Source organism: Salvelinus sp. IW2-2015, linkage group LG1, assembly GCF_002910315.2.
Source record: "Salvelinus sp. IW2-2015 linkage group LG1, ASM291031v2, whole genome shotgun sequence".
NCBI lineage: Eukaryota > Metazoa > Chordata > Actinopteri > Salmoniformes > Salmonidae > Salvelinus > Salvelinus sp. IW2-2015.
In genome coordinates this window covers 15,512,348-15,524,032 of record NC_036838.1, presented here as the reverse complement: position 1 = coordinate 15,524,032, position 11,685 = coordinate 15,512,348, and the positions used below count along the sequence as shown (strand labels likewise).

Below are 11,685 nucleotides of genomic sequence, written 5' to 3'. Positions count from 1 at the left end.
ATAAGCAAAAAGCCAAGTGTATTACATTTTTTCTCAAAGGGATCCTCATTTGAAATGATGAGTGGTTTGCTGCATATACTGTATTAAGTAGTTTGTATTCATATTGGACATTTTGATATTTTACACCCCCAATTTTGTCATTTGCTTCCCGCTTATTTTGCACCACGTCAGATATGCAGGGAATCCATCTTGCGTCATATGCTCACTACATTGCACTGCAGTAATGTTTTATTATGGAATTGCCAATTTTATGTTATCCTGGGTGTGTCAATGTACTTTGCAGGAGGGAGATGGAGACCAGTCCCATGGTATCGTCTATGCTCAGAGTCGCCAACTACTCCACCTCCCCAGGCAGCAAGGAGCACGAGGAGGAGGCGACAATGAGGAGGAAGACAAAAAGAAGAAGAAACCTGTCAGGTAGTTGACTGTTGCACACTGGTCAGTCAGACCTGTAAACAGCACTGGTCGTCAGACCTGTAACACAGCACTGGTCAGTCAGACCTGTAAACACAGCACTGGTCAGTCAGACGTAACACAGCACTGGTCAGTCAGACTGTAACACAGCATGTCAGTCACCTGAACACACCTGGTCAGTCAGACTAACACAGCACTGGTCAGTCAGACCTGTAAACAGCCACTGGTCAGTCAGACCTAACACAGCACTGGTCACTCAACCTGTAACACAGCACTGGTCAGTCAAACTGTAACACAAGCACTGGTCAGTCAGACCTGTAACACAGCACTGGTCAGTCAGACCTGACACACACTGGTCAGTCAGACCTGTAACACAGCACTGGTCAGTCAGACCTGTAACACAGCACTGGTCAGTCAGACCTGTAACACAAACTGGTCACTCAGACTGTAACACAGCACTGGTCAGTCAGACCTGTACACAGCACGGCATCAGACCTGTCACACTAACATCACTGAACCGACTGGTCGTCAGACTGTACACAGCACTGGTCAGTCAGACCTGTAACACGCACTGGTCAGTCAGACCTGTAACACACACTGGTCAGACAGACTGCACAGCACTGCATCAACTGTAACACACTGTCAGTCGACGACCTGTGTCAGCCAACACGTCGTCACTTAACACAGCACTGGCGTTCAGACTGTACAGCAGTCAGCCTGTAACACAGACTGATCAGACCTGTAACGATCTCAGTCAGACCTGTAGCATAAGTGGCCAGTCAGTCGGCAGGTAGCCTAGTGGTTAGAGTGTTGGACGTAACCGAAAGGTTGCAAGATCAAATCCCTGAGCTGGCAAGGTAAAAATCTGTTGTTCTGCCCCTGAACAAGGCAGTACACTGTCACTGTTCCTAGGCTCGTCATTGGAAATAAAATTTTTCTTAACTGACTTGCCTAGTTAAATAAAGGTTAAAAAAAGACCTTACACAGCACTGGTCAGTCAGACCTGTAAATAAGCACAACTCGGTCAGAACCTGACTCACAGCCTTATCACCCTGAGTGTGCTGTGTTACAGGTCTGACTGACCAGTGCTGTGTTACAGGTCTGACTGACCAGTGCTGTGTTACAGGTCTGACTGACCAGTGCTGTGTTACAGATCTGACTGACCAGTGCTGTGTTACAGGTCTGACTGACCAGTGCTGTGTTACAGGTCTGAGTGACCAGTGCTGTGTTACAGGTCTGAGTGACCAGTGTTGCAACAGCAACTTACCTTGACAGGTTTCTTCTTCTTTTTGTCTTCCTCCTCATTGTCAGCCTCCTCCTCGTGCTCCTTGCTGCCCTGGGGGAGGTTGGAGTAGTTGGCCAGACTACTGAGCATAGACGATACCATGGGACTGGTCTCCATCTCCTCCTGCAAAGTACATTGACACAAACAGGATAACATAACACTTGGTCAATTCCATAATAAAACATTACTGCAGTWGGCAATGTAGTGAGCATATGGACGCAAGATGGATTCCCTGCATATCTGACGTGGTGCAAAATAAAGCGGGAAGCAATATGACAAAATTGGGGGTGTAAAATATCAAATGTGCAATATGAATACAAACTACTTAATACAGTATATGCAGCAAACCACTCATCATTTCAAATGAGGATCCCTTTGAGAAAAAATGTAATACACTTGGCTTTTTGCTTATGAAGGTAAATGGCTTTGTCTCAGTCATTTTCTGTAGCAGTTTGGAACTGTGCTTGTATTAACCCGAGGTGTTCACTCGCCCTTCAAACAGTAATTACCCTCATTAATCGATCTCAGGCCTATTAATCACTCGCTGATCCGTGAATGGTGTTGTGTTGTGTGTGGGGTGTTGTGTCTGCCTACAAATTCCAGTCTCACAGGCAGGACCATACTCTGGTCATCATACAGTTGGCTTGTGTTGCATATGCATGGTAGTGTGCTGGTCTGTCTGTCTGTCTGTCTGTCTGTCTGTCTCTGTCTGTCTGTCCTGTCTGCCTGCTCTGTCCTTGCCTGTCCTGTCTGTCTGTCTGTCTGTCTGTCTGTCTGGTCTGCCTGCCTGCCTGCCTGCCTGCCTGCCTGCCTGCCTGCCTGTGCCTGCCTGCCTGTGCATTCGTTGCCCTGCACGTGTGTGTGCGTGTGCTTGTGTGTGTGTGTGTGTGTGTCTATACATACCTCAAACAGAGCCATATGTTTGCCATCGTATTGCTGGCTCTTCTCTGTGGCTTCACTGCTGTTGATGAAAGGGCTGCTCTCCTTGGGGTTCCCATCACCTGAATGAAGAGACACAGAACCATCATAAGATGGGCTGAAATACAATGCATCCCCATTCTATTCAATACCTAAAATGGTCAAATGTTTCTCACATCTCCCTGTTCTCCCCATTCTATTCCATACCTAAAAAGGTCAAATGTTTCTCACGTCTCCCTGTTCTATAATTCGATACCTTAAAAGCGCAACGCTTAGTTTGCTTCACTACGTCTTTATGAATAAACAGAAGCCGTTGCCCATCAGAGCTTCGTTCCCCAAACAAGTGACCCATCACATATGCGATGTCATGTTTTGGGACTGCAAGGCTTTGAGCAAGGCTGATAGCCCCAGTTAAGTGCTTACTTAAAAAAAAAAAATATTCCACAAGGTTTCACACTCGCTTGCCTGTCAGTCGAACTTGCAAGGACGACCTTCCCTGAAACACATATTTTAATTTACGCTCTAAGCTCCTCTCACCTGGGGTCATGTCTTGGACTGTGCCACGAGTCAAGTTATTTTTAGTGAAAACGCAGCCTGTGCGGTTGACGGTAGTACACCGCTAACTGCATTCCCCCTCTGTACTCTTGCTTCTCTATGGGGGAGTGAAGGAGAGAGTGGGTGATGAGAGACTGAGAGACGGGGGTTGAGCGAGACCGACAAGCAGAGAAAGGGAAATGGAAAAAACTGATAGAGAGAGAGAGAGAGACAAAGAGACAGAGAGATTTAGAGTAACAGACAGAGAGTAAAAGAGAGAGACAGAGAGGGGGAGAAATAGAGAGAGAGAGAGAGTGAAGAGAGAGAGAAGAAAAGTTAGAGCGACAGAGAGCTGCAGAAGGAGAATATTAAAAGCTACTGCGGTACTTCAAATCCAGCTCACGTCGCCCCACACCCAACCAAAAATACCTGCTCTGTTTAAAACGTAGGCCTGTCCATTTAATCCAACACGTTGTGGGTTTTTCAGGGCATGTCATATATTTCCATCCATAGACAATAATATCAGATATACTCCAGAAGAAAACTGCACACATGCACTGTACTGTATATTAATATACACAAATCACTACTATGTTGTAAAGAAATCAATGCCCACACACACATACAAACACAAGGCTTTAGGCTGTTGTAAGACTCCCCTAGGATTCAAAGCCCAGGTCATTTGATCTTTTGCCGAACAGCCTGGCAGCCTTCCTTAGATCATCAAAAAAGAGACAGCTGGAGTCATACTTGAGCAGTGGTGTGCTTGAAGGGGTAATACACCCTTATAAAGTGAGTGGTCTACACAACTCTCGTATCCCTTTTCTCTCCCCGGCTCATCTCTCCTGATAGTAAATTGATTGGAATTCCAACATCAAAGGAACCATGATGAAWTTATGAAAATAAGTGTAACGGCTGTCGTCGGAAGAAGGTGAAGACCAAAACGCAGCGTGGTAAGTGTTCGTCATGTTTAATAGAAACTGAACACTAAAAAAGCAAACACAACAAAGTGACAACCGAAACAGCTCCGTCAGGTGCAACACACACTAAACAGAAATKAATCACCCACAACACAAAATGGGAAAACAGGCTACCTAAGTATGGCTCCCAATCAGAGACAACGATAGACAGCTGCCTCTGATTGGGAACCACACCAGGCCAAACACATAGAAAACCAACAACATAGAAAAAAGAACATAGACTTCCCACCCTAGTCACACCCTGGCCTAACCAAAATTGAGAATAAAAAACCTCTCTATAGCCAGGGCGTGACAATAAGTGATGGTCCTCAAAGACATCCTGCCTTTTTTCTTTGACCATTCTCTACTTGTCGTTCGTCAGTCTCATTTGTCCCATGCAAACCGGAACTATCGCTTAAAGCGGCAGTCAGCAAGTACTTTGTGAACCGAGCTTTGACACCGGGGGAAGAATACAGTCTGTGTTAAGTACATACTGTACCTGAAATGTCATTTCTCAAAAGTAAAACGTCATCAACAGGTCCCAAAGATGATGTGYAATAACATTGATGRTGTACTCACTATTCCAAATGTAAGTTACAGAGTATGAACTGGTGCTGCGGCATATGCCCTATGGTATATCATGTATCATAATAGAATCAGTAAATCCTACACTGAAATCCCTATGCATATGACGTCACCGTGCTTGATTGAAAAACATTCCAATGTTCCCAAACKTGGAATGTATGGTATATATAACATTGATTGTGTACTCACCTTTCCCCGTATCTCAGTTACAAAGTAAATATATGAGGATGCATATACTGTATAAGGTATAGCCCATATCTTAATATTATCAGGAGACTGCGACATCACATACAGCGCTATGCGGCAGACGGGTCAGCGGAGTGACTTTCCCATGATTACTTATCAAAAGGTGACAAGGCATCTGGCGCGTCGCCACTCGAGAGCATGTTATGTTCCTGGCAGGAGGCTCTTGAAGATGTTCAGTCACTTGCAGGCCCCCGGAGAATCCCCCCCCTCCCTCTTCGTCCTCCCGTCTCCATCCCCCTGCTGCTAGTCAATGTCACCGCTGCTTATTTAACTACATCTTGGTTCAATGGTTCTGTGAGTTGGCGTAAAATTAAATTTGAGCAGATTTCAATGAATATATGATGTGGCCATAAGTAGAGAGGGATTCCTAACATTTGGGCATTTTTGGGGTGTGTAGTACAATGCCAATATACCACAGCTAAGGRCTGTTCTTAWGCACGACACAAAGCAGAGTGCCTGGATATTGGCCATATACCACAAACCCCCAAAGTGCCTTATTGCTTTTATAAACCKGTTTCTAACATGGTCCCTACAAACCCCCCGCTGTTATAAACCAARTGCTAGGCTAGAAGCAGGAGGATATAATGTGTTCATAAATTCCTTATTACTTTTCGCTTGTTATTTGCCTTGGAACATCGTAGTGATTATTCAGATRGAGCAGTAAACAAGTATTTTTGTGTCATACCCGTTGATGTTGCGATAGGTATTCTTATTGTTTACGAATGGAACAATTGACAGTCTCCAGAAGTTAGCTTGAGCCTTGAAAATCGGAGCTTTCCCTTGTACAGTGGATGATTGTGCTGCGTAGAATTGCACAAGCTCAGTGTAGAGCCGCGCAGAAGCTCATCATTTCAGCTTCGCGCAGCTCTTGCACGGATAGAACCCCACGAAATGTGGACAGAGTTTTAGGGGTCTCCTTAAAGGTGAAGAGCCACATGTGAATGTGGACTCTATCAGAGTGCTAAGCCAACAAAGGCAGAGGCCATTTACGATGTTTGCTGCTGGGTTTCGGGGTCAATTTCCTCTCATCCCTAGGCAATTCAGGGATTGAATTGCATTTCGTACAGAGAGGTGCCATGTCCAATTCAACCGACAGGATTTGAAATGGAACTGACCCAAAGTCAGTTGGGTTAATAACATGTCAACATGTCAACATGTTAATATTGGCAGTGGCCCAAAGTTTTTTCCCCCACATAGTGCATAGGCTTAAGTTCATTTGCATTAGCTACCTCATCCACTCCTTCCCTCTGGCTCAGCCCAGATGTGTGCTGCTCACTGCTCATCCTTGTGCCATAATTGAGCTGTGGGTTATCTCGACGCAGTGACCCAGCTTGCTGACACGGCTACAACAGTAGGTATAAGGTGAATGATGTCCGGTCAGCAACCTGTACTGTAGTACTCATGCGGTACAGATTATAGAGTGCGAGTCTACGGCAGCCATCAGTGCTAGCTATCGCGCTCTGCGAAAATGTCAGATCGGTGCCAAGAAGCTGGGCCAATTTCTTCGAACCCCCCACCCCCCGCCCGGACTGACATGACAGTTTGGAGTGGTCCAAAAGCAAACCCACACTGTCACCAAAACCAACACTGGGCTATTTGACCAAAACTGACACATAAAATCATGCCTACAATGCCCACATAGGGCCATAAATAGATTATAGCTGATCTTTCTTTCTTTCCTTCTATCTCTGTCTCACTTCTCTCTCCGTCTCACACACACACATCCACTGACACACGCATGGGTTATATTGTCACATTTCCAATTAACATAGAACGCTACCAATGATAACACTGCAACAATGTTCTCCTCTCAAACCAACTATTGCCAGGACAAAGCAATTTACACTTGTGAAATCTGAGTATGCACAACATCCCTCCAATTATTATCAATATGCACTATGCAGGTGCTCAATCTCAACATGAGTTTTCATGCAGCCCTGCCACGGAGGTTCCGCCTTTGACACAGCCGCTCTCAACTTCAACCAACCCAAAGCTGACAGCAGCCATTTTCTGATTGGCTAGAGACGCAATGGGCAAAAGGACGTTGGCACATTTACGAAGAGAGCTAGGAGAGCTCTTAGCACATTGGCCAGCGACGTTGTCTTCCCATCATGAATGGGTAGGCATTGTAATGGTCTCTCAYGGCTTTGTGCCATACCGCTAGCCGGGGACATCAGCTTTCATTTCTCTTAAACGCTAGGACTATCCATCACCTATCTGCCTCAGACACCTGGCAGAAGGATGCTTGTATGAAAGTCCAAGAAGTTGAATACAAATCGGCGATCCCTCCAAACTCCATTTGTTTACTGTCTTTAGATTCTGGCGGTGAGGGTGGGATATGCTACTGCAAGAGAAAACGATGATTCAGATATTATGGGGTCTAAGAATAATACACATTTATTGAGATTGATGWTTCTTTGTTTTTCATTACAGTTTGAATTTGTGAGGTTCCTTGTCATTTTATGACCCGATATTGACATTTTCATGTGTAAATTTTTCGCCAGGGGCAAAATGGATACAATAAACTATCATTATGCCTATTGCATGATTTAACTGACTTATCTTATCTGGTTTGGTCCAATACCCTTTTATAATCCTCTCTCTATATTGTATAATATTAGTATTAAAGGTATTAAAAAAGCTTCCATACAGTGGAGTGTAGGTGTGTCCCAAATGGCACCCTATTCCCTATATAGTGCACTACTTGACCGGCCGTTCTTCTTTCCCCAGACTCTCTGCTCAATCAAACAGACTCTGTCAGGCAAGCCGCCGCAGTGGGGTGCAGTGTACTGGATCCCCATTGGAGCTTCACTATCATGGTCCTCCAGGTACTTGGCAGCCTGGCAGGCAGGGTGTGGAGAGAAGCAGTCCCTGTTCTGTGCAGTGTAACCACAAGGCAGAGGAACATCACTCCTGCACAGTGACTGCCTAGAGGGGCATGAGCTGCATTAATTGGTGGGCGGTGGAGCTTGACAGGGCTGGAAGGAAGAAGGGAGGAAGGGAAAGGGGGACGAGATAGGGAGGAAGAAGGGAGGAAGGGAAAGGGGGACGAGATAGGGAGGAAGAAGGGGGATTGGACCATTTCCTTATAGACTGGAAGAATAATTGCCTGCAGAGCTAAGGTGATCCATACCTCGACTCCTTTACCTTTTTTAAGCTGTGTAATGGGGAGGGAAGAAGAGGGTGGAGGGGAGAGGTGGGAGGAGAGAGGAGCAAAGCCAGAGAAGGGGAGATTGACATATTTTCATGAGGTCATACATTTAAAATTCACCCTCACTCCCCACATGCCAGTGAACCAATCTCGGAAGAAAATTTCCGCACCGGTGCCAAAGTGATGCCAATTCAGGACGCCGACCCAAAACCTATCACACTTTTATTACACTTGGCACATTTTTGGACGAGGTGCTCCTGACAGAGGAGGAACGAGCGAGGCTCAAATTGAATACTGCGCGAGAGAGAGATCCAAACGCCAGGTCTGATGGGGAAAGGGGTTCGTTCGGTCCGGATCAGTTATCCACTCGCCGGGTCTGATCGAAGACGACGTCTCGCCTACCGATTTTAATGGAATATGTGCAGGTGTGAATTGCCGCCGCAAATTAGCACCTGAGGCGTATCCTGCCGTCTGACCCTTGTCTCCCTTGGCCCAGACAGATTCTCGCCCAAAGCCCAGATGACAGGACAGTGAGGACACACTCCCAGTCGAACTGTCAACAGCCCTTCTCCCTTGTCTCTGTTGACAGCTGGGAACAAGTAGAGCTCTCGGAGTACTGCCTGGCAGACAGAGAAAACCCATCTCACGGCATGAACCCGGAGAAAATAGCCCACCGTGAAGAGACATGGGAGGGAAAGGTGTGAAATCAATCCCAGAGGAAAGGGGGGAGAGAGAGAGAAGTAGGGACTAGGAAAGAGACAGAGAGAAAGAGAGAGAGCATGTAGATGAAGAGAGAGAGGTGAGAGAGCGAGGGAAAGAAAGAAGTTGTGGAGGCTGAAAGAAATATAGAAACAGAAGACTTAAATACCAAGACAGACATGACAGTGAAGGAGAAAGAGAGAGTGCACCGCCTATTATGTGAGCATTCTCCAATTCAAACACTCTGTCATCACCATGTTCTTCTTTTGACAGAAGGGTGATTTTGAATGGGGTATTGACTTGACTCTCAATGTATTTCGCAATACACTGCTTAGTGAGCACGTCTTGATGATCTCTGTGTGTGAGTGGGCATTTCTGTGAGTGAACATGCATATGTGTGTGTGTGTGTGTGTGTGTGTGTGTGTGTGTGTGTGTGTGTGTGTGTGTGTGTGTGTGTGTGTGTGTTTATGCATCCATGCCACGTAAATGTGTATGCTTGTGTGTACGCTGTCAATGTGGCAGTGGCACATAAAGAAGTCTAATGTCACCTTTCACTGTTGCTTCACGGATGCTGTAAGGTTAAAGCCTTTGTGCTCCTGCTCCATTAGTCTTCTTACAGCTCCCATTTTCTCCCTCTGTTTATGGGTAAAATGCACATTTTCATAATACAAAGGCCACTTTACTTCAAGGGCCTTTTGTGGACCCTGAAACGGTAGCCAAACTGTCTTTACCAGACTATTCAAGATTAAACTGGTCATTTATCACCACCTGGCTGAGTTTCCTGACATGTTCAATGCAGTGTGTGTGTGTGTGTGTGTGTGTGTGTGTGTGTGGTGTGTGTGTGTGTGTGTGGTGTGTGTTGTGTGTGTGTGTGTGTGTGTGTGGTGGTGTGTGTGTGTGGTGTGTGTACATGAGACAACAAATCTTAAAATAAGATGATCCTGTTTGATCGTATTCACAAAAAGTAGCAGTTGCATATTATCTGTCATGCATTTCGTAGGAGGGTATAAGGCTGGTGATTTTTTGTCAAACGCATTTGGATTGCGCACTATTTCCCACACATTTCCTGAACCCAAAAGTTGACATAACGACAACATCAGAACTCATGTGTATGTAAACGCATCCATCCAAAAGATACAGGACACCACGGTTGAAGGCCTGATAACCAACAATGGCGAGACAACAACCTCTCCCTCAACATCAGCAAAACAACGGAGTCGAACGTTGACTTCAGGAAGCAGAGGAGGGAACATGCCCCGATCCACATCGACGGGGCTGCAGTAGAAATAGTCTGCAGTTTTAAGTTCCTTGGCGTCCACATCGCTGAGGACGTGACAGTCCGGTCACAACTTGTGGACTTGTTTACGTGCTCCTGTACGGTTTGTTGCTAACGTTACCTGGCTACCTGACAACTCGGACGCTTTATCTGGACATGTTTCTGCAGGACCTCCACCAGCYGAAGCTAAGTAGTAACATTAACATTATGCCATCTAACTGCAGTAGCTGCACTCATAATATACAGGAGAACTATCACCTTACAGTGAGGATAACCGTGCTGCAAGCCCAGCTTCAGGGGCAATCGTTAGGCAAGGGTAATTTAAGTGTAGGAAAGGATGAAACAGCGTCTGTGCCTCCAATAAGTACAGATAGTAGTAAAAATCCCCTCGCACAGTCCCCGCAGCCGGACAATTTTCTCATGGCTTCTTGAAGGAAATGCCATCGGAATGCTCAACCGGTGTCGCTCATTCAGCTGACAGAAACTTTCAACCGGTACTCCCCATTAAGCAACGAGTCGGAGTCAGAGGCCGAGCCTTCTCTGGTCTCTCTGGTAGCCCTGCCCCACTGTTTACCAGGGGGCAGGGCTACCGACGTAAAGGCTAATCTGAAGATGGTGCTGGCTAAGGCTAAAACTGGCAAGTGTAGAGMGTATAGGGATATTGTTATCCACGTCGGCACCAACGATGTTAGGATGAAACAGTCAGAGGTTATCAAGTGCAACATAGCTTCAGTGTGTAAATCAGCTAGAAAGATGTGTTGGCATCAAGTAATTGTCTCTGGCCCCCTCCCAGTTAGGGGAGTGATGAGCTCACAACTCAATCGCTGGTTTAAAACTGTTTTCTGCCCCTCCCAAAAKATAGAATTTATAGAATATTGGCCCTCTTTCTGGGACTCACCCACAAACAGGACCAAGYCTGGCCTGTTGAGGAGTGACAGACTCCATCCTAGCTGGAGGGGTGCTCTCATTTTATCTATGAACATAGACAGGGCTCTAACTCATCTAGCTCCACAATGAAGGCTGTTAGCCAGCATGCCAGCTTAGTGGAGTCTGCCACTAGCACAGTCAGTGTAGTCAGCTCAGCTATCCCCATTGAGACTGTGTCTGTGCTTCGATCTAGGTTGGGCAAAACTAAACATGGCGGTGTTCGCCTTAGCAATCTCACTGGAATAAAGACCTCATCCATTCCTGCCATTATTGAAAGAGATTGTGATACCTCACATCTCAAAATAGGGCTGCTTAATGTTAGATCCCTCACTTCCAAGGCAGTTATAGTCAAGTAACTAATCACTAATCACTCATAATCTTGATGTGCTTGGCCTGACTGAAACATGGCTTAAGCATGGTTACACTAATGACCATATTCCGGCGCATCCCGCAAAGGCGGACGTGTTGCTAACATTTTTGATAGCAAATTTCAAAATGATGTTTTCGTATTTTGAGCTTCTCGTCATGAAATCTATGCAGCCTACTCAWTCACTTTTCATAGCTACTGTTTGCAGGCCTCCTGGGCCGTATACAGCCTTCCTACAGCGTTCCATGAATTGCTATTGGACCTTGTAGTCATGGCAGATAATATTCACATTTTTGGTGACTTTAATATTCACATGGAAAAGTC

The 11,685-nt window shown here is 45.8% G+C and overlaps 1 protein-coding gene across 1 annotated transcript in view; it reads right to left on the bottom strand.

Moving 5' to 3' along the window:
• LOC111960734 (solute carrier family 12 member 5-like) overlaps positions 1 to 11,685 on the bottom strand; it is a 313,247-nt gene that overhangs the window by 107,542 nt on the left and 194,020 nt on the right. The window contains exons 2-3 of the mRNA XM_070439127.1: positions 2,603 to 2,700; positions 1,682 to 1,822 (exon numbers count right to left, since the gene is read on the bottom strand). Coding sequence (XP_070295228.1) covers positions 1,682 to 1,822; positions 2,603 to 2,700 — 239 coding nt within the window. The remainder of the gene's footprint in view (positions 1 to 1,681; positions 1,823 to 2,602; positions 2,701 to 11,685) is intronic.